The following is a 22,012-nucleotide window of genomic DNA, read 5'->3' on the forward strand; positions in this document are numbered from 1 at the left end:
TTAAAAAATTCAACCGGATTGCATTATAATCTTATAAAATGAAGCTTAAAAAAATAAATATGACGATTGTTAAAAAGGATCCTATACAATTTTGACCCAACATGATCAATTTAGAAAAATACTAGTGTAGCATTTAAACTATTGAGCTATCATGCTATATTTTCTTTCAAATTTATCTATTAAATTGTAAAAGTGTTATTATTATATTTAATTTTTAATATTTTATTATTGTGTAAACAGTTTAATTCTAATTTTATTTAATTAACTTATATAGTATACCAAAGACCTTGTGGTTTAGTGACATTTGGTGTCCCGATTTACACTCCTACATGGATGATGGGAGTGGGTTCGAGCCCTTATAAAGGGTCTACATAATTTTGACCCAACGAAGATAACCAATTCTAAAAATACTAGTGTAGCATTAAAAAACTATTGAGTTATCTTCTTTCTTTTTCTTTTTTTTTTTCTTCAAAATTTATCTTTTATTTCTTATGTCTTCCTGTGTTATTAATATTATATAAGTTTTTAAATATTTGATTATTATGTAGATATTTTAATTTATTATTATTTTTTACTTATTTAACTTAGATGATATATATAATGAAGTGATTCATGGCTAGTAATAAAATAAATATACAAGGTAAATCAAAAAAAAAAAAGGAAAAAAAATTCTTCTAAAAACTATTTAGGGAGCAACTATTATATGCTTTATTTTTAATTGCAACCTTGTTGAGTAGACATAATCTCTCAACTTTGATACAACCATATATCACAGTACAACTCAATAATGTAGTAACCTAAATTATAAACAAAATATTGTTAATTATAATTTAATAATTTAATTGTTTCTATTTATAAATAAACAAAATAGCATTATTACATAGATAATAAAGTGTCGGGACAAAAGGTCTTTGTTGGCTCTAGGACTAGTATAGTAGTACATTGTAAACACATCATTACTATCGATACCGGCTACTTATGCGTAGAGCACGCCGCTGGGACGACTTTTCCGGTGATGGAAGGCTTGACGTTGGTGCATGAAGAGACGGCCGGTCCATCCTTTCCTTTGTAAACCAAATTGATGTCGTTCATTATTACACCCTGGCACGGCACCGCCGGGCTGCAATGTATCTTCATCGCCTCTTTGCTCGACGACGTCCCCTTTATGTTCTTGAATCCGATGCCGCTCAGCTTCACTTTCGACGGAGCCTTCAATATCACAAATCAGAAAAAAACTAGCGTTACATTTTTAGTGACAGAGAAAAACTGTAGTCAATATAACTGGTAAACTAGTCTAGTCAATAGTCATAAGTTTAGTCTGGTAATCCTGGTTGAGAAAAAGATCACAAGAGATAAATCAGTCTAGATTGTTAAACAGTTAATTATGTCAAATCAATAAGGCCAGTTGCTGCTTTTGACTGGAAAATCATAATATTTATAATTATTAAGTTAACGGCCTAACCAACTTTGTTACTTACCCCTGCTTTGCATTGATTCCATGGGCAATATTGTTGATCGATGAGAATAGGATTGGTGACGTTGTTCATGATGATGTCTTCGAAGTGCATGTTACTGGCGCTGCCGACCGGGGAGCCGGGCCACGTCTTGATTCTAGCGCCGTTGGTTGTACCGGTGAGGGTGCAGTTCTTGACGGTGATTCCCAAGACGGGTTTTTCATTTGGGTACTTGCCCAGGCTTCCTATGGCCAGCCCGTGACCGGGACCGCAGGTCACCTTCTCCACGTGCACGTCCTGGACGCCGTCGCCCAATGACACGCAGTCATCGCCGGTTTTTATGGACGCGCCGGTGATGCTTACTTTGCTGCTTTTGCCGATGTGGACTCCGTCCGTGTTCGGGGCGTCCCCCGGCGTGTCGACGGTGTAGTTCTGTATTGTCACGTCCTTGCAACCCGCAATCGTCATGTGGAATTGCTTGCTGTTCTTATTGGTGAGTCCAATGATTTTCAAACCCGTCACCGCATTAAAGTATAGATTCTGCATGCATGTAGTACATAAGTGATAAGCTTATAAATACAAGTTTTTCATATAGATTAAATTAATGATGGTCCTGTTTGGTAAATAATCAACCTATCAGTCAATTTTGGCTTATCTGACCACTATTAGTTGTTTGATTTGATTAAAAAATCAAATGTTTGGTTAATAAGCTTTTTGTAATTCCAAAATGCTAAAATTCAAAATGCTACTCAAAGCAGCATTTTCAATTAGCTTTTGAGAAAAAAAAATTATACCAAACAGCTATTCCCTAACAGCTAATTTATCAAACAACTCTTTACAATCAGATAATGTTATCAACAAATCATACATTCTAATCCAAACAGCCAACCCGATCAGCTAACAGCCATTTACCAAACTGGGTCAATATAAATTTTAGCCAGTCGGGCTCTATTTGAATTTTAATGGAAAAGGTAGGGCGGTATATACTTACAGCGGGAAGACGACAGACATTGCCTTTTTTGCCACAGTTGGGTAGCTTCCAGGCGGCGGCGCCATTGCCGTCGAAAGTGCCGCCGTTGATTGTCAGTCCGTTGACTCTGGAGAAGGTGACCCATGGTTGCCCTTTGAACGCATAGGGATCCGATAAAGCAGTCAGAATCATCTTATGAGCTTCAATGGTGATGGGACCTTTGCAAGGTCCCTGAAACAGAATCGACCCGGCCATGTATTTGCCGGCCGCCGTAATCGTGTTCGCTCCCGCTGCTTTGCATGCTGCGCCCCACGCACCCACAAACGCCTACGTTTCACAAAACCAGTAATTAAACCACCTTAAACATTTTAAACTTTTAGTTGAGTGACAAGTAAACTCCAACCAATACTAATTAAGGCCATGCAACCTCAAACATTTCAAATTATATCTCAAATTATACTGTGGACCATGATTGTGGACCATGGTCATGGTTGATACTGTTGAACTGATACTGCAGTTGTACTAAACTGATACTGCAGGTGTGTTGAAAGGAAACTGCAGTTGCGCGGAATAGATGATGTTGCATCCTTCGACACAACTAAAAGGTTAAATTAAATCAAAAGTGTACCTTACTGTCATCTGTTTTTCCATCGGCCTTGGCGCCAAATTTCATAACGTCGAAAATGGCGGCATGCAAGCCTGTTACAAAAGACGCCAGCAAAATGCAGAGCCATGCAGCTTGAATGAGTATGGATTTCATGTCTTCTTCTCTTTATTGGTTAGAAGTATTTCCCTTTTTGTTTTTCTTTTTTGGGTTTTTGCTGTTTTTGGTTTCTTCTATGTTGGTGTTGTGAATGGATGCGTGGTTGGATTTTATAGTGTGAGAAGTGAAGTTAGAGACGACATTTACATTTAATCAGTTATTCTGCCTAAACTTTTTTAGCTAATTGTCTCTATCGATCGAGACTATATTGCCTAATTTGAGTTAATCGTGTAGTTTGCAATTCATGCTGGTTTAATTTTGTTTTCACCCAGCTTAACATTTATTATTTTCACTTTTAATTTTTACCTATATATTTGATCATTCTGGCAAAAGGAAAATAAAATTTTTATGGTTGTGGAAGAAGAATGCTTAGAATGGATAATTTGGAGTTGAGTTATACTACATGTATTTTTAATTTTTTACTCTTAATGGGGTAACCATATTCAAATTGGTCAGGTTATTGACTTGGTAATATAATCATAAGGTTACAAATACGAATCTTAGCCGGAACAACTTATTAATCATATTGGTTTGAGTCGGTGCAACTAGCCTAGTTTACTTCTTTGTGGTCATTTTCCAACTAGGCTTACAAGGCTATAGGTCTTTTTGGTTTGAGTCGTTCATTTGCCGACTAGGCTCAACCTGTGTTTTTTATAAACAGTCATCCCGACTAGGTCACTACAACTCGCTTTGTAAGGAGGTACCCCTTTTTCCGAAGTTATAGGACTATTTTCTGAGTTTCTTTGAGAAAATTATCTCGCAGCTCTAGGTATTTTTTATATGAAAAATATTACTTGTACTCTCAAACTTTTACTTTCTCTCACAAATCTTGGATGTAGACAACTTAACTTTTCTTGGGCCCACAAGATAAAAGTATCATATCATTTCCATACTTACCATTAAGAAGTATAATTGGAGTAGGATTTGGAGTCCGCATAGTAAAACTCATTTTATATCTACCCATCTGCATCAATAGATTTCGAGTACAATTACGCTTTTATGTATGATTGTTGGAGCACCAAACAAATTGTTGTAGGTTTTTCCCATCCACTTGAAAAAATTAAGGTGGGGATATTATTATAAGTGATTAATAAATAAAAAGTCATGATGGCTTGGTTGGTTAGTTGTATTTGGTTGGTTGGTTGCATTGGTTATTATGTGGCTCTTTCCTCTCCATGTAGCACTGCACATGCTTGGTTAAAATGGCAATGGCCTTCATGCGTGAATCTGTAATTATTTATTTAGTAATCACAAATTAAGTCAGCCACTTAATTTTTTTAATTTTTTTTTTGAAAACAAGTCAGCCACTTAATAAATATCAATAACGAAGGAAAACAAAAATCATGTTCAGCCGCATTTCTTTTTGAAATTTTGTTTGCAAATGTGGATAATTGAAAATTATTGATTCAATTTGTAAAACACGCTTTGTAATTGAGTTGGCATATTTAAATCTGTTTTTAAGGAATAAAGTTGTAAATAATTGATAAAAAGGAATTTGGATGTTGGAATGTCACTAAGGCTAATAATATGATGGGTCTTGGTTGGGTTTTGCGAGATGATGAAGGTCGTTTTTTGGCAACTAAGAATATGTGTTTGATAGGAGGCTTTATTGTTAAAGAAGTCGAGGCTTTAGCTCTCAAGGATGCCCTTAGTTGGCTCGATTGCTCAAAGACATTAGTATGGACAATGTTGAGGCTTTCCTTGTAAACTGTCTTTTGAGTGATTTAATGAATTAAGTTTGTGATTTCAAAAAAAAAAAAAACATTAAGGCTCTATTTGGTAAATAGCTTAAAATTAAAACTAGTACTTACTATTTATTTTGAAACACTTTAATTTCTTCAAAACAAGCTATTATTTTAAACTCCATATATTTTATTAAATATGATGACTTATAGCTTAGTTGTAGTTTAAGGGGATGTATGTGGATATCTTAATCTATAATCCACTCTCGATCGTGAACATATAAACAAGAATTAGGATTATGACATAATTGATCCATAATGTACTAATCCCAAGCCTATCAAACACACATAGCACTATGCGTCTATGTGATGAGTGGATTGAATCCTTGACCCAACGTTGTAGACAAGAATTCTCTAAAAAGATCGTTAATAAATATTGTACACCAAACATTAACATGATACAAGCACAAATCTTCCATAAACTCAATAACATATGTTGGAATTTTGCATTTTTATGTAATACTCACAAATAAAGCATTATCTAAATGGATAATACAATCAAACCCTTATCCGTGAACAACAAACGCCTAAAGTTCAGGCTATTAGCGTATTGTTCATAAGCACTCGTTGTAAAACATACGTCTTTTGTATTTACAATAGACGCTTTTTTTATTTTTATATTTTGCTTGTCGTGTTATTATTATATAAGTTTTTTAAGATTTAATTATTATGTAGACATTTTAATGTATTTTTAATTTCAATTTTTTGAAAACAATGTATTTTTAATTAATTAACTTAATTATATAATATAATGAAGTAATTCACGGGTACTTAATAAAATAAATATACAAGGTAAATTTGAAAAAGGAAAAAAAGTATTTCTTTTAATAAAAACTATTTAGGGAGCAACTATTATATGCTTTATTTTTAATTGCAACCTTGTTTTTTGAGTACTACTGACTCGGTTACAATGTAGTATCTGTTCATAGCTACTTTCTCAACCTACTGAAGCACAATGAGTCAACACTTGAGTACACATAAAATCTCTTAACTTTGATACAACCATATATCACAACTCAATAATGTAGTAACCTAAATTATAAACAAAACATTTTTAATTATAATTAAAGTGGCGGGATAATAGGTGTTTGTTGGTTCTAGGACTAGTACAGTAGTACCATCCCCAACAGTCTTATAAATACAGTACACTGTAAACGCATCATCACTATTGATACCGTCCGGTATTTACTACTTGCAACGTACTGCCCTCCTAAATTCTACTCATTACTTTTACTCCCCTCACATAAAAGTTTGATATTGATAGTTTCCTTTAAATATTTTGTCACATTAGGGAGTAAAAGTGAGGGTATAAAACGGGGACTTTACTACTTATGCGTAGAGCACGCCGTTGGGACGACTTTTCCGGTGATGGAAGGCTTGACGTTGGTGCATGAAGAGACTGCCGGTCCATCCTTTCCTTTGTAAACCAAATTGATATCGTTCATCAGTACACCCTGGCACGGCACCGCCGGGCTGCAATGTATCGTCATCGCCACTTTGCTCGACGACGTCCCCTTTATGTTCTTGAATCCGATGCCGCTCAGCTTTACTTTCGACGGAACCTTCAATATTACAAATCAGGAAAAAGCTAGCGTTACATTTTTAGTGACAAAGGAAAACTGCAGTCAATATAGCTGGTATATTTGTAATTCTAGAGGAACAAGCTAGTAAACTAGCCTAGTCAATAGTCACTGGTAAGTTTAGTCTAGTGATCCTGACTGAGAAAAGGATCACAAGAGGTAAATCAGTCGTTAAATACTTCCTTTGTCCCATTTTACCTGTCATGTTTACTATTCATTAGTCAAACCAACTCTTTCTTCATTGCTTATTTCCTTTAGTAATTTTTAATTATTTTTAAATTTGATTTTTTGTGTTTAATAGTACTTTTAATGTAGTTTCTAAATATATAAATTTTATATATTAATACTAAATATAATATTATGAAAAATTGAATTAAAAATAACTTCAGTCAAGTCTCGTTAACCGAATCAGACAAACAAAATGAGACGAAGGTAGTAGTTAATTAGGTCAAATCAATAAAAACAGTTGGCTGCTTTTGACTGGAAAGTTGTAATACTTAAAATTATCAAATTAACAGTCTAACCAACTTGGCTACCTACCCCGGCTTTGCATTGATTCCATGGGCAATATTGTTGATCGATGAGGATAGGATTGGTGACGTTGTTCATGATGATGTCTTCGAAGTGCATGTTGCTGGCGCTGCCGACCGGGGAGCCGGGCCACGTCTTGATCCTGGCGCCGTTGGTTGTACCGGTGAGGGTGCAGTTCTTGACGGTGACTCCCAAGACGGGTTTCTCGTTGGGGTACTTGCCCAGGCTTCCGATGGCCAGCCCGTGGCCGGGACCGCAGGTCACCTTCTCCACGTGCACATCCTGGACGCCGTCGCCCAATGACACGCAATCATCGCCGGTTTTTATGGACGCGCCGAGGATGCTTACTTTGCTGCTTTCGCCGATGTGGACTCCGTCCGTGTTCGGGGCGTCCCCCGGCGTGTTGACGGTGTAGTTCTGTATTGTCACGTCCTTGCAACCCCCCATCGTCATGTGGAATTGCTTGCTGTTCTTATTCGTAAGTCCGATGATTTTCAAACCCGTTACCACATTAAATTGCAGATTCTGCATGCATGTAGTAAGTCGATCAGAACCAACTGATAGATATATTATGAATCGGACCGTGGAGCGCCGAACCGAAGAACCCAATTAAGGGTGATGTGGAGGGACTCGGGCCCCGAGGTCGAACCCCGTGCTCAATCCGGGGGCCGTATTCATTATGCCATGGCCCAAAGGCCCCGGCTTTAGGTCAAGAACAAGCCCATGGGGAGCTTGGCCAAGTCCCAATGGGCTCGACCGGGTACTAGGGGGCTCGGTCGAGGCCTCAAGGGCTCGAGTAGGGGTGCTTGGGGAGTGCTCGATCGAGGGGGTCCAGCGGGGCGCGGTCCAAGTTGTTATAACTACCCTCCCTTTTCGCGGGATGGTTAAGGAGTTCCTAGTATAAAAGCACAGTCCCTTGTGTTATTTAGACATCTGAAAACACTTGTAATAGTTTGACATACTCTTTGTAATCATTTACAGCCTATTAATACTAATTTATCTCCGTGATATACACATTCTTTGTCTTTCCTCTATTTATTGGGGCTAATTGATTCGGACCTCCCAGTTAATTTTCTCCTTCACAAACATATAAAATGAATGAAATAAAGAAAGTACTAAATGATAAGCTTATAAATAGTTTTCTTAATTTGATATTAATTCTCTATTTTATTATTTTATTGTTATTATCATTAACCACTGGTTGAACTCTATTCGAATTTTAATGGAAAAGGTAGCGGTATATACTTACAGCGGGAAGACGACAGATATTGCCTTTTTTACCACAGTCGGGTAGCTTCCAGGCGGTGGCGCCATTGCCGTCGAAAGTGCCGCCGTTGATAGTTAGTCCGTGGACACTGGAGAAGGTGACCCATGCGTGGCCTTTGAACGCATAGGGATCCGGTAAAGCAGTCAGAATCATCTTATGAGCTTCAATGGTGATGGCACCTTTGCAAGGTCCCTGAAACTTAATCGGCCCGGCCATGTATTTGCCGTCCGCCGTAATCGTGTTCGCTCCCGCTGCTTTGCATGCTGCGCCCCACGCACCCAGAAACGCCTACGTTTCACAAAACCAGTAAACCACCTTAAACATTTGAGTTGAGTTACAACTTACAAGTAAACTCCAATCACTACTAAGGTTATGCACGGAATAAATTTTGCAGGTCTTGTGATAACCAAAGTAAATGATCAACTTAAGTTACTTATAGATCAGATGAGATGACGAGCTCAAACTAAGAAGCACAATAAGTCTTCTACTTAGAATTAAACTTGTAAACTTGTTATTAAGGCAACTATCTAATTAACTGGATGTTTAAAATCATCCCATAACTTTAAACATTTCAAATTATTATACCCAAATTTTTATTAAAAAAAATTAATTTCACCACACTATTGTCTATACATATCAACCCAACTAAAAAGTTAAATTAAATCAGAAGTGTACCTTACTGTCATCTGATTTTCCATCGGCCTTGGCGCCAAATTTCTTAACGTCGAAAATGGCGGCATGCGAGCCTGTTACAAAAGACGCCAGCAAAATGCAGAACCATGCAGCTTGAATGAGTATGGATTTCATGACTTTATTGGTTAGAAGTATTTCCCCTTTTGTTTTTTGGGTTTTTGCTGTTTTTTTTTTTGTCTGTTCTATGTTGGTGTTGTGAATGGAGGCGTGGTTGGATTTTATAGTGTGAGAAGTGAAGTTGGAGACGACATTTACCTTTAATCAGTTATTCTGCCTAAACTTTTTTAGCTAATTGTCTCTATTGATCGGGACTATATTGCTTAATTTGAGTTAATCGTGTAGTTTGAAAGTCATGCTGATTTAATTTTAATTTGTTTTCACCCACCTCAACATTTATTATTTTCACTTTAATTCTTACCTATATATTATGATCATTCTGGCAAAAGGAAAATAATTTTTTTATGGTTGTGGAAGAGGAATGCTTAGAATGGATAATTTGGAGTTTTACTATATGTATTTTTAATTTTTTCCTCTTAATGAGAGCAACCCTAATCAAGTTGATCAGGTTATTGATTTGATAATCGTAAGGTTACAAGGTTAACCATATATTTTCGAGTACAAGTACGCTTTTATGTATGATTGTTGGAGCACCAAACAAATTGTTGTAGGTTTTTCAAACTTGAAAAAATTGAGTTGGGGACATTATTATAAGTGATTAATAAATAAAAAGTCATGATGGCTTGGTTGGTTAGTTGCATTGGTTATGTGGCTCTTTCCTCTCCATGTAGCACTGCACATGCTTGGTTAAAATGGCAATGGCCTTCATGCGTGAATCTGTAATTATTTGTTTAGTAATCACAAATTAAGTCAGCCACTTAATAAATATCAGTAACGAAGGGGAAAAAAACAGCCGCATTTCATTTTGAAATTTTGTTTGCAAATGTGGATAATTGAAAATTTATTTATTTAACTCGCAAACACGCTCTATGTAATTGAGTTGACATTTAAATGTGTTTTCGATGCAGAATAAAATTGTAGGAAATTGATAAAAAGGAGTTTGGATGTTTTTTTTTTTTTTTTTAATACTACTGACTCTATTACAATGCAGTATCTGGTTGGAGTTTGGATGTTGAAATGTCACTAAGGCTCTATTTGGCATAAATAGCTTAAAAACTAATACTTACTAGTTTATTTTGAGTCAAAACAAATTATTATTTTAAACTCCATATATTTTAGGCAAAAGGGTCAAATAGGCCCATGTACTACCATTGATTGTTCATCTAGCACCATGAATTAAAATATGGTCCATCTAGGTCATTATACTCCTAATTATTTTGCATCTAGCATTTTTAGCCTATTTCTAACAAGTAACCCATCTAATTTGATGACATGGAAAAATAAAATTAGAAAAAATGATGACATGTTATTTATATGGATGTTTTGGACGATTTCTACCATATTTCATTAATATAAAAAAATAACTTCTTGCAATGAAATAGGGTAGAAATCAAAATTGTTATATAAAGTTTTAACTACATGAGTGTATGTATAGCGTGATATCCACTATCGTTCGGCAATGAGATTTCATGGAAATCGATATATGAAAATTAAATTATTTTTATAATAATTTAAGATATTGTATTGGGTAAATTTTATTTTATTTTAAAAATAAATTAATATTTTTGGATTTTTGGATAATTGAATAACTTAAGATATTGTATTTTTGGATGATTTCTTGGAATGAAATAAGGCAGAAATCAAAGTTGCTATATAAAGTTTCAACTACAGTGTACTGCGTATGTATAGCGGAGTGTACTGTGTATGTATAGCGGGGTATTCAATGTCATTTGACAATAAGATTCCATTAAAATTGATATATGAAAATTAAATTATTTTTAAAAAAATAATAAAATTTACCCAATATAATATCTTAAGTTATTATATTTAATTTAATTTTAATATATCGATTTTCATGGAATTTCATTGCCGAACAACTTTGAATATCCCACTATACATACACAGTAGTGTAGTACACTGTAATTAAAACATTATATAACAACTTTGATTTCTACCCTATTTCATTGCAAGAAATCATTTTCTTCATTAATGAAATAGGGTAAAATCATCCAAAACATTCATATAAATAACATGTCATCATTTTTTATTATTTTATTTTTCCATGTCAACAAATTAGATGGGTTACTTGTTAGAAATAGGCTAAAAATGCTAGATGAAAAATAATTATGAGTATAATGACTTAGATGGACCATATTTTAGTTCATGGTGTTGGATGAACAATCAGTGTTAGTACATGGATCTATTTGACCCTTTTGCCGATATTTTATTAAATATGACTTATATTTTATTTGTAATTTGAGGGATGTATGTATGTGGATATCCTAATCTATAATCCACCCTCGTGAACATATAAACCAGAATTAGGATTAGGAATTGATCCATAATGTACTAATCCCAAGCCTATTAAACACACATAGCACTCTATGCAATGAGTGGATTGAATATTTGACCAAACATTGTAGACAATAATTCTCCAAAAGCTAAGAATGATGCTAATAAATATTGTATACCCATGATGCAAGTACAAATCTTTCATAAACTCAGTTGCATTTCTGCGCTTTATGTAATATTCACAAATAAAGCATCTAATGGATAATACAACCCAAACCCTAGTCTATAAACTAATTATTCAAACATCTAAAAACATAATAATAAGTCTCAATCAAAATTATATTCCTAATTCATGTCTATATTTTTAGTGCTAACCATTTTGTACAATGTGCTTTTAGAGTTATACTATACAATTTTTGGACAAAAATACTCTTAGTCCCTTACTGTTATAACTTTCATTATCTTTTCCATTAACTTTACCATACACATGTATTTTTCTTATATTCTTTAATGATAATAAGATTTGTAGACATAATATATTGGATTAATATAATAAATAATTTATTTTCATCAAAATGATGATATTTCGTGAAGAACCAGATAATTGTGTACATGTTTTTCGGTTATTTCAGGTTTGTATAAACGCATTACACAGCGAGTTGGACTGTCAAAAGTATACTACACTTCAAAAGAATGTTCTGTTTTCAATTGCATTCTTGGCTTTTCTGATGAAGTCATCAATCTGCATGGTCCCTAATTCACCACCAAATCTTGATCTGATTGTCACTGCATCAGTTTCCACTTCTTTCGGCCCGACAACAGCCATCAACGGGATCTTCTGCTTCTCAGCGTTTCTAATGAGCTTCGGTAAACGCTCACCGCTGCAAACCTCTGCACGAATGCCACTCGCCTTTAGTCTCTTCTCGACCTCGTAGCAAAACTCGAGCTGCAAGTATGTGTGCAATAACGATTTCAATTCATAATAAAATCACGACATCAATTATGCCACAAGTTCCATCCTCTTCTAGACTGTTGTAAAAACCGGCCGAGGGGTTTTTACCCTTAGGCGGACATTAGTTGGCCGACAAGGCAGCCTAGGTGCCCGAGTTGACCAAACTTGTCTCCCGAGTCAGCCAACTCGGGCTTTTTTTTTTTCTTTTTTTTTTTTTGTGCGCAATGTGTACATTGCTGTGTTTTTCTTATTATTATTGCTCGCCTGCCTAGTGCCTTCTACAACATTGTCTTCTATAAGCTGAAAGTTCTAATTTTACGGAGATTTATTACTGTTATGGTGACATTTTTATCCGAAATGAATGACACTGCAAACAATTATTGCATATACAATGGGCCAGCAGGCAGCAGCAATAGGGTTGGAAGTTATGGTAAAATGTGAGGGTGAAATGACAATATATCTGATTGATTTCTATATAAATTGATAGAAAATCCAAATTTGCGAATAAGGAAGCAGGCGTATACCTGTGTGTCAGTCACGGGTATAAGTCGAGTTTGGATTGGAGAAAGCCATAAAGGAAAATCGCCGGCATAATGCTCTATTAGGACTCCAAAGAACCGCTCCAGAGATCCAAGAACAGCTCGGTGGATTAAGATTGGGCGCTTCTTCTCTTGGTCCGAGTCAACATATGTCATGTCAAAACGCTCCGGCAAATTAAAATCCACCTGTACACAGCAGTATCACGAGTTTCAGGATCGATCTTATTTTGCAAGAAAGGATCGCACGGGGCACTTTTGAAGTCATATTTTGTTTTCTTAAAGGATACTTTGCCATTATAAAACGAGTGACAAGGGAAAGCTGGAAAAGGTGAAAGTACCTGTATGGTTGAGCATTGCCACTTTCTTCCTAGAGCATCCTCAATTTTGAGATCGATCTTAGGACCATAAAAGGCACCACCTCCTTCATCGATCTGATAAGTCCAACCTTTGTCATTCAAAGCGTCCTTAAGTGCAGAAGTTGCTTTTTCCCATATATCATCGTCTCCCACGGATTTCTCGGGCCTTGTTGAAAGGTTGACCTCATAATTATCAAAACCAAATTGTTGCAAAATTCCCTCTGTAAGATCTAGTACACCCCGGATTTCATCTTTAATTTGATCTTCTAAGCAAAATATGTGTGCATCATCCTTCAAACGAAAAAGTATGTGACATTAGTATTGCAAGAAGAGAGTTTTCGCAAACCATTTTATGGATTTGCACTGAATAGAAATGTTTTGATTCGCTTCATTTTAAATAAAAGCTGCAATTGTGAATATTGCCATAGTCCACCCTACTCTCCACTACTTGGGGGAAATTCCTTTTTCATTAGACAAATGTTTGGCTACTTGAGCAAAGATTCCATCTTTGAAAAGGTATAACCCTAGCCGAGCACAAGATTCCAACATTGATGGGTAAATTATCCTCAGTATAGATTCACAAGAAATAATCATACCTGTGTAAAGCCTCGTACACGGAAAAGGCCATGTAAGCTCCCAGACAACTCATATCTGTACACCGTTCCCAGCTCTGCTACCCGGATTGGGAAATCCCGATATGAGTGTAGCTTCCTTTTGTAAACCAAAATATGGTAAGGACAATTCATTGGTCGAAGCTGATAATGCTCATTCTCGATCTCCATTTGATCGAACATATTCTCTTTGTAGAAATCCAGATGGCCACTTATCTTCCAAAGATCTGCCTTTGCCACGTGTGGAGTATATAGCAGATCATATCCACGCTCTATATGGATCCTTTTCCACGCATCTTCTATTATGTGCCTCACAACAGCTCCCTTCGGATGCCAGAATACTAAACCTCCACCAGCTTCATCCTGCCAGTTCATGAGTTTGAGTTTCAGTTCATCTTAGCAAAACAAAATCATAATGGTGCATGAGAATTGCTAATATTCACCAGTCATTGCTCGATATGTTTCTTGTTAGACTTGCCTGAATAGAGAAGAGATCAAGATCTTGGCCAAGTCGTCGGTGATCCCGGCGCTTAGCTTCTTCTTTGAAGTGAATAAATGCCTTTAATTGGTCTTCAGTCTCCCATGCTGTACCATAAATCCTTTGGAGCATCGGCTTACTTACATCTCCCCTCCAGTAAGCACCGGCAACAGATTCAAGTGCAACAGCTTTCCTGTCAATATTTCCAGTAGATTCAACATGCGGCCCAGCACAAAGATCCCACCATTCATCACCTAAAACAAGTGTCACATGTTATGAGAATCAAAGGTAGGATCAACCGATCAAGTTTGCACTGAAGCTCAACCCTTCACAACTTCAGTTATTATGAATTAAAATAAAGTATTCAGTTCATAGAACTGGATATCAGCATAATTTAACATCAATTTACAGGCAATATTGTACATAGTCAAACACAATATGAGAAAGAGAATTTGGTATATTATTCAATTTCAAATAAGCAATGTCAAGCCATACCAATATGATAGATGGTTATGGGTTCCTCCTTGATACTATCCAAAATCTCAATCTTGTAAGGTTCATTCACAGCCGTAATTCTTCTCTGAGCTTCATCTCTGCTGACTTCTTCCCTAATTAGGGGCAAATTTCTCCTGATGATACGATCCTACAGATGATTCATATAAATTCTGTATCTAGAAACCATAGCCCATGAAATTTTTCCTATGTGTACTCATCTACCACATTTGTCAATTAACAAAGTCAAAAATAGAAAGTAATTGGGAACTAAGTCCACTCACCATCTCCTGCTTAATCCTCTTGAGGTCCTTGTCAGTCAGAGGCTCCATATCAAAATCATAGTAAAACCCATTCTCAATCCACGGCCCAATAGTTACTTTTGCATTTGGATAGATCTTTTGAACAGCCATGGCCATCACATGAGCACACTGCACCAATACATTAAGTAGCTTTTTGAATGAATACTCAGTTAGAAGTGTCTAACCAAGGTATGGCCTAGGGATGAGGATATTGGTTCTCGGTCTAAGCAAGCACATTCATGCACTTGAATACTTCATGCCATTTAAGAAAAGCCTCAACCATGATAAGTCAAAGTTACATAATAACTGGTAGAACAACAAAGCTCAAGTTACAGTTAGCTAGCTATACAAGAACACTTTTGTTTTTAATAGAAAACTAACTCCCTCTGTCCCATTTTATATGTCCTACTTACTATTCATTAATCAAACCAACTCTTTCTTTGTTTATTTTCTTTAGTATTTTTTACTTATTTTTAAATTTTATTTTTTTGTGTTTAATAGTACTCTTAGTGTAGTTTCTAAATATATAAATTTTGTATACTAATACTAAAATTAATATTATGAAAAATTGAATTAAAACGCTAACCGAGCCAGACACAAAAAAAGGGATGGATGGAGGGACTAATATTCTAATTTCTAAGGATTTTCAATCAAGACAATTTCAACAGAAGAATCCAAAAGGTTGGGTTTTGCATAATCTTTGGCAATGCAATGAATTTCTATAGGGCAAATACCGTTACTAGGTTCATCTCAATGATCAAAGCAGACAACTTTTTGAGAAACTGAGAAGTGAAATTGAACCGTCCCCTTCACTAATTACTTCATTTTTGACATGAGTGTATGAATTATTCCTCCACTGGAGACCAATTTCAACTCTAATGGCGCAAGATTCAATTTTTATCCCATAACAACATCAACACCGCCTAATTGAAAAGGGGAGAAGCGAATTTACCGTGTGGCGGATTCTGAGGAGCCTCTCAGACGACTCATTAGTAGGGAGAACAATTCTCTCCTTCTGGGCGCTATTCTCATTATCATCATCAGCGAGAGGTTTGAGTTGTGTGTCGGGAGAATCAGTGGCGACGGCGGAGATGCAGCTGAAACTGCTGCGCCTGGTGGCAGGGGAGAATACGAAAAGGGCAGTGGGAAATTGGCGGCGTTTAGTGAGGGAAGAGAAAGTGGAATTGGGAGAACGCGCGAAGAGAGAGCGTGAAGTGGGTAGCGATAAGGTAGCCATCCTTTGCAGGATGGTGAGGTTCTTCATTGAGATTCACTGATCTTCTTCCTCGTCTCTACATTTCATTTCTGTGGCGGAGGTTTTCGTTTAAAAGCCCCGACTCAAATAATAACGATATTATTATTATTATTTTTTGAGAATTATTATTATTATTTGAATTATGTTCATTAAATCTATTTATTTATTAAAAAAAAACAAAAAAACAAAAAACAAAAAACAAAAAAAAAAAAAAAAAAAAAAAAAAAACCTTCCCAACTCCCCTTGAATGGGAAAGGGTTTGAACTTGAGATCTCTCATTTGAGAAGCCTAAGTTATACCGTTTGATCACAACTTGAATGGGAAACAAATAAAAGCTCACTTGAAAACTACCTAGCCTCTTTCCATTGAGCCAGTCAATCAAATTTTGTCTAGATTATTTTACATTCTTGATTAGGATTTTTAGCCGGCTAAGACTATTGGGATGGACTTCATCCTATGTACATACACTTTTGAAGCTGCAGAGTTTCTCGTAAAAATAAGATTAAGAGGTCAAATAAAATTAAAGCAATGCAGTGCAACTCTTTAGTTATTATCATATTCGAATTCATATATAATATAAATATAAATCGAAAGTCCAGAGCCATGCATAATGTATGGCGTATGGTATACATTATGTATATAATGCAATAATGCATACAAAATGAAATATAGCATCTCAGCTGGCAAGACTATCCCTGCATTACCTCCCTGTGATCTTTTGTGAGTCACTAATTATCGCCCAGTTTCTCACTTTCAACCAAAAAAAGTCATCTATCCATGCATTCGAATATGGGTGAGGATCGGATCGGAGCTAGCTAGACTAATTATCTAGGCAGCATGTCCATTAATATCGGATTGATTGGTCTCATCATCATCATCGCTTCTTCTGTTGAGGACAATCCGCCACGTGACGCCTTCCATGGTCACTGCCACGGCGAGTAGGACGATGATGACCACGGTGTAAAAAGTCTTGGGACCCTCCAAAATATGAAGCCCCTCAAACACATTTAAGATGCTTAACAGAATGGTTGTGTACCCAATCGTATGGTGGTACACGTTCCAGTAAAATCTGTACTTGTGCTCCGGTTTTGGCCGAAATATCACCGCTAACACCTGTCACACCGTACCCCCCACTGTTTCAATTTTATAATAAATCCATCTTAATTACGATTTAACGTTGTAACATTAATGTATCTATATTNAAAAAAAAAAAAAAAAAAAACAAACAAACCTTCCCAACTCCCCTTGAATGGGAAAGGGTTTGAACTTGAGATCTCTCATTTGAGAAGCCTAAGTTATACCGTTTGATCACAACTTGAATGGGAAACAAATAAAAGCTCACTTGAAAACTACCTAGCCTCTTTCCATTGAGCCAGTCAATCAAATTTTGTCTAGATTATTTTACATTCTTGATTAGGATTTTTAGCCGGCTAAGACTATTGGGATGGACTTCATCCTATGTACATACACTTTTGAAGCTGCAGAGTTTCTCGTAAAAATAAGATTAAGAGGTCAAATAAAATTAAAGCAATGCAGTGCAACTCTTTAGTTATTATCATATTCGAATTCATATATAATATAAATATAAATCGAAAGTCCAGAGCCATGCATAATGTATGGCGTATGGTATACATTATGTATATAATGCAATAATGCATACAAAATGAAATATAGCATCTCAGCTGGCAAGACTATCCCTGCATTACCTCCCTGTGATCTTTTGTGAGTCACTAATTATCGCCCAGTTTCTCACTTTCAACCAAAAAAAGTCATCTATCCATGCATTCGAATATGGGTGAGGATCGGATCGGAGCTAGCTAGACTAATTATCTAGGCAGCATGTCCATTAATATCGGATTGATTGGTCTCATCATCATCATCGCTTCTTCTGTTGAGGACAATCCGCCACGTGACGCCTTCCATGGTCACTGCCACGGCGAGTAGGACGATGATGACCACGGTGTAAAAAGTCTTGGGACCCTCCAAAATATGAAGCCCCTCAAACACATTTAAGATGCTTAACAGAATGGTTGTGTACCCAATCGTATGGTGGTACACGTTCCAGTAAAATCTGTACTTGTGCTCCGGTTTTGGCCGAAATATCACCGCTAACACCTGTCACACCGTACCCCCCACTGTTTCAATTTTATAATAAATCCATCTTAATTACGATTTAACGTTGTAACATTAATGTATCTATATTATACCTGAAGGGTTCCGAGGCAGAAGAGGGTGATGCCGAGGTTCCTATGCTGGCGATGTGTAATGCCTGGGGAATCATGGCCGAGTTTAAGGCCCGTGATCCATCCGGCGGCTCCGATGAGGTAGGCCGATGTTTGGATTCCGACGTGTAGATAAAACCAGGCTGGATCGATGGACTTGAACACCCTCACGTACCTAGCTGTCATTGCACCAATCGGCATCATAACTCCCCAACTCAGGCCGTTCAGGATGCCGTGAACCTATGAACACCCGGAACTAATTGGTTATTAATGATTAGTCCATGTTGAGGTAAACAAAAACCAGAATCAACAGAAAGTAAACAATACAAGATTTATGTAATTGAACAATATGTCAAAACATGTATATATGTATTAAATTATTATTGTCCCGGATAGATATTACTTTTTTTTATCATCCTATAATATATATGAGTGATGGATAAATCATGAGCGGACTCATTGTGAATTAACCCGAAAGATGGACTAAGGAGCAAGCATCGTGGGGACCCGAGGCCAAGCACGGACCAACCCGGACCTGGCCGAGGCCGAGTCCAGCTAGGGCGACCTCCATGAGGTCGACTGGGCCAAGCTCATGGGCCAACCCTCTGGGGTGTCACCTTGGCCGAGGCCCCAGNAAAAAAAAAAAAAAAAAAAACAAACAAACCTTCCCAACTCCCCTTGAATGGGAAAGGGTTTGAACTTGAGATCTCTCATTTGAGAAGCCTAAGTTATACCGTTTGATCACAACTTGAATGGGAAACAAATAAAAGCTCACTTGAAAACTACCTAGCCTCTTTCCATTGAGCCAGTCAATCAAATTTTGTCTAGATTATTTTACATTCTTGATTAGGATTTTTAGCCGGCTAAGACTATTGGGATGGACTTCATCCTATGTACATACACTTTTGAAGCTGCAGAGTTTCTCGTAAAAATAAGATTAAGAGGTCAAATAAAATTAAAGCAATGCAGTGCAACTCTTTAGTTATTATCATATTCGAATTCATATATAATATAAATATAAATCGAAAGTCCAGAGCCATGCATAATGTATGGCGTATGGTATACATTATGTATATAATGCAATAATGCATACAAAATGAAATATAGCATCTCAGCTGGCAAGACTATCCCTGCATTACCTCCCTGTGATCTTTTGTGAGTCACTAATTATCGCCCAGTTTCTCACTTTCAACCAAAAAAAGTCATCTATCCATGCATTCGAATATGGGTGAGGATCGGATCGGAGCTAGCTAGACTAATTATCTAGGCAGCATGTCCATTAATATCGGATTGATTGGTCTCATCATCATCATCGCTTCTTCTGTTGAGGACAATCCGCCACGTGACGCCTTCCATGGTCACTGCCACGGCGAGTAGGACGATGATGACCACGGTGTAAAAAGTCTTGGGACCCTCCAAAATATGAAGCCCCTCAAACACATTTAAGATGCTTAACAGAATGGTTGTGTACCCAATCGTATGGTGGTACACGTTCCAGTAAAATCTGTACTTGTGCTCCGGTTTTGGCCGAAATATCACCGCTAACACCTGTCACACCGTACCCCCCACTGTTTCAATTTTATAATAAATCCATCTTAATTACGATTTAACGTTGTAACATTAATGTATCTATATTATACCTGAAGGGTTCCGAGGCAGAAGAGGGTGATGCCGAGGTTCCTATGCTGGCGATGTGTAATGCCTGGGGAATCATGGCCGAGTTTAAGGCCCGTGATCCATCCGGCGGCTCCGATGAGGTAGGCCGATGTTTGGATTCCGACGTGTAGATAAAACCAGGCTGGATCGATGGACTTGAACACCCTCACGTACCTAGCTGTCATTGCACCAATCGGCATCATAACTCCCCAACTCAGGCCGTTCAGGATGCCGTGAACCTATGAACACCCGGAACTAATTGGTTATTAATGATTAGTCCATGTTGAGGTAAACAAAAACCAGAATCAACAGAAAGTAAACAATACAAGATTTATGTAATTGAACAATATGTCAAAACATGTATATATGTATTAAATTATTATTGTCCCGGATAGATATTACTTTTTTTTATCATCCTATAATATATATGAGTGATGGATAAATCATGAGCGGACTCATTGTGAATTAACCCGAAAGATGGACTAAGGAGCAAGCATCGTGGGGACCCGAGGCCAAGCACGGACCAACCCGGACCTGGCCGAGGCCGAGTCCAGCTAGGGCGACCTCCATGAGGTCGACTGGGCCAAGCTCATGGGCCAACCCTCTGGGGTGTCACCTTGGCCGAGGCCCCAGGGTCTCAGTTGGCGCGGTCCTAAGGCTATTGCAACCACCTACTTCCTTTCAGGGGTGGTTAGGACCAAAGGAAGGTATAAAAACACTCCTCTCATTAAGGCACGATATGTTCTAACTTCTAAGAACACACTTATCTTGTTATTACACTAGTCTTTTCTTTGTAATTGCATTGTTTATTATCTCTGTGATATACTTTAATTGTCCAATTATTACATATTTCTTATCCAAATTCTTACCTTGTATAGTCATTAATCTTATCGGGTTTGCTAATTCGGATTAACCATGATTAATTAAATCCATATACACAATAAGATTTAAAGGGAAAAGATAATGACTCACGCGTTTTCTGCGTAACCAAGGATCGGATGGGCCACCGGCGTCAATTTCGGCGGCGGGGCTGGATTCGCCGGAGACGGCGAAGTCCACGGATCCGGAAGACAGCAAGTTGTCTCCGTACATAGCGTGCATACGAGGGGCGGACCAGGCGACATACCCGTCTTGCCAGACGTGGTTGAAGCGCGTGCGCCCGGCGGGGAGCTCCAGCGCAGCGAAGATGACAATCTCGTCGCCGGAAAAGTTGGCGGAAATCTTGGGCACCCGAAAACTGAGTGGGCCAGGGTGAAGCCGAGTATTGAACCACGACACAGGAGCCGTGTAAGCCTGGACGGAGCCGTTGGAGTCGCTGAACGCCACCATGGCCTGCGCGCCTATCATCCCGGATCCGTTCACATTGAGGGCCCACGCCACCCAGTCGGAGGAGGTGACGGCGCCGTGCCGGAAGGCGATATCCGCCGTGTGATTCTCGCGGTGGTAGTTCCAGTGCAGGACGGAGCTGAGGACGGGGAGAACGGTGCAGGAAGCGTAAACGGTGTCGTTAGAGAACACGAAATCCAAACAGCCTTTGCAGTAACATGAAGTGAGTGTAGAAAAAAGGAAAACCGCAATCCCAAGAAGCTTCATTATATTATTCTAACCTTCGTACAGTTCACAAATGAATTGAAGATTGTAAAAAAAATTATTGTTTTTTGTAATTAGTATTATTATTTTTTTTTGAAAGGTTTAATTAGTATTATTGTTGTTGTTGTTTTTTTTTAAGAATTATTGTGT

At 37.4% G+C, this 22,012-nt stretch overlaps 5 protein-coding genes across 5 annotated transcripts; all 5 read right to left on the bottom strand.

The window, feature by feature from the left end:
* Positions 1–802: 802 nt before the first annotated feature.
* On the bottom strand, positions 803–3,255 carry LOC116030809 (exopolygalacturonase clone GBGA483-like). The gene is made up of 4 exons (XM_031273144.1): positions 3,053–3,255; positions 2,446–2,751; positions 1,479–1,994; positions 803–1,209 (listed from the first exon to the last, which is right to left on the bottom strand). The coding sequence occupies exons 1-4, from the start codon at positions 3,182–3,184 to the stop codon at positions 973–975; spliced, it is 1,191 nt and encodes a 396-aa protein (XP_031129004.1). The 5' UTR covers positions 3,185–3,255; the 3' UTR covers positions 803–972.
* A 2,714-nt stretch (positions 3,256–5,969) lies between these two features.
* On the bottom strand, positions 5,970–9,172 carry LOC116030890 (exopolygalacturonase clone GBGA483-like). Its single transcript, XM_031273253.1, has 4 exons — positions 8,983–9,172; positions 8,290–8,595; positions 7,050–7,565; positions 5,970–6,491 (listed from the first exon to the last, which is right to left on the bottom strand). Exons 1-4 carry the CDS (start codon positions 9,112–9,114, stop codon positions 6,255–6,257), a joined length of 1,191 nt encoding a protein of 396 aa, XP_031129113.1. The 5' UTR covers positions 9,115–9,172; the 3' UTR covers positions 5,970–6,254.
* Positions 9,173–11,948: 2,776 nt separating this feature from the next.
* On the bottom strand, positions 11,949–16,461 carry LOC116029958 (threonine--tRNA ligase, chloroplastic/mitochondrial 2). Its single transcript, XM_031272012.1, has 8 exons — positions 16,092–16,461; positions 15,122–15,268; positions 14,841–14,988; positions 14,346–14,599; positions 13,853–14,230; positions 13,239–13,547; positions 12,886–13,086; positions 11,949–12,355 (listed from the first exon to the last, which is right to left on the bottom strand). The coding sequence occupies exons 1-8, from the start codon at positions 16,401–16,403 to the stop codon at positions 12,095–12,097; spliced, it is 2,010 nt and encodes a 669-aa protein (XP_031127872.1). The 5' UTR covers positions 16,404–16,461; the 3' UTR covers positions 11,949–12,094.
* Positions 16,462–18,224: 1,763 nt separating this feature from the next.
* Positions 18,225–18,817, bottom strand: LOC116029159 (cytochrome b561 and DOMON domain-containing protein At5g47530-like). The gene is made up of 2 exons (XM_031271064.1): positions 18,602–18,817; positions 18,225–18,509 (listed from the first exon to the last, which is right to left on the bottom strand). The coding sequence occupies exons 1-2, from the start codon at positions 18,815–18,817 to the stop codon at positions 18,225–18,227; spliced, it is 501 nt and encodes a 166-aa protein (XP_031126924.1).
* Positions 18,818–19,879: 1,062 nt separating this feature from the next.
* Positions 19,880–21,865, bottom strand: LOC116029161 (cytochrome b561 and DOMON domain-containing protein At5g47530-like). The gene is made up of 3 exons (XM_031271067.1): positions 21,245–21,865; positions 20,257–20,511; positions 19,880–20,164 (listed from the first exon to the last, which is right to left on the bottom strand). The coding sequence occupies exons 1-3, from the start codon at positions 21,863–21,865 to the stop codon at positions 19,880–19,882; spliced, it is 1,161 nt and encodes a 386-aa protein (XP_031126927.1).
* Between the last annotated feature and the right edge of the window lie 147 nt (positions 21,866–22,012).

Source organism: Ipomoea triloba, chromosome 9 (genome assembly GCF_003576645.1).
Source record: "Ipomoea triloba cultivar NCNSP0323 chromosome 9, ASM357664v1".
Classification (NCBI taxonomy): domain Eukaryota; kingdom Viridiplantae; phylum Streptophyta; class Magnoliopsida; order Solanales; family Convolvulaceae; genus Ipomoea; species Ipomoea triloba.

What these genes read in the sequence shown, in the direction of transcription:
- LOC116030809 (XM_031273144.1), bottom strand. Translation starts at nt 3,184, where the DNA reads ATGAAATCCATACTCATTCAAGCTGCATGGCTCTGCATTTTGCTGGCG. An exon ending in GAAAAACAGATGACAGTAAG is followed by an intron (nt 2,752 to 3,052) that starts GTACACTTTTGA and finishes TGTGAAACGTAG; the next exon opens with GCGTTTGTGGGTGCGTGGGG. An exon ending in ATGTCTGTCGTCTTCCCGCT is followed by an intron (nt 1,995 to 2,445) that starts GTAAGTATATAC and finishes ACATGCATGCAG; the next exon opens with AATCTATACTTTAATGCGGT.
- LOC116030890 (XM_031273253.1), bottom strand. Translation starts at nt 9,114, where the DNA reads ATGAAATCCATACTCATTCAAGCTGCATGGTTCTGCATTTTGCTGGCG. An exon ending in ATATCTGTCGTCTTCCCGCT is followed by an intron (nt 7,566 to 8,289) that starts GTAAGTATATAC and finishes ACATGCATGCAG; the next exon opens with AATCTGCAATTTAATGTGGT. An exon ending in GGAATCAATGCAAAGCCGGG is followed by an intron (nt 6,492 to 7,049) that starts GTAGGTAGCCAA and finishes GTAATATTGAAG; the next exon opens with GTTCCGTCGAAAGTAAAGCT.
- LOC116029958 (XM_031272012.1), bottom strand. Translation starts at nt 16,403, where the DNA reads ATGAAGAACCTCACCATCCTGCAAAGGATGGCTACCTTATCGCTACCC. An exon ending in GTGTACGAGGCTTTACACAG is followed by an intron (nt 13,548 to 13,852) that starts GTATGATTATTT and finishes TTTCGTTTGAAG; the next exon opens with GATGATGCACACATATTTTG. An exon ending in TACCCGTGACTGACACACAG is followed by an intron (nt 12,356 to 12,885) that starts GTATACGCCTGC and finishes ACATACTTGCAG; the next exon opens with CTCGAGTTTTGCTACGAGGT.
- LOC116029159 (XM_031271064.1), bottom strand. Translation starts at nt 18,817, where the DNA reads ATGCCGATTGGTGCAATGACAGCTAGGTACGTGAGGGTGTTCAAGTCC. An exon ending in TCTGCCTCGGAACCCTTCAG is followed by an intron (nt 18,510 to 18,601) that starts GTATAATATAGA and finishes ACGGTGTGACAG; the next exon opens with GTGTTAGCGGTGATATTTCG.
- LOC116029161 (XM_031271067.1), bottom strand. Translation starts at nt 21,865, where the DNA reads ATGAAGCTTCTTGGGATTGCGGTTTTCCTTTTTTCTACACTCACTTCA. An exon ending in CTTGGTTACGCAGAAAACGC is followed by an intron (nt 20,512 to 21,244) that starts GTGAGTCATTAT and finishes GGGTGTTCATAG; the next exon opens with GTTCACGGCATCCTGAACGG. An exon ending in TCTGCCTCGGAACCCTTCAG is followed by an intron (nt 20,165 to 20,256) that starts GTATAATATAGA and finishes ACGGTGTGACAG; the next exon opens with GTGTTAGCGGTGATATTTCG.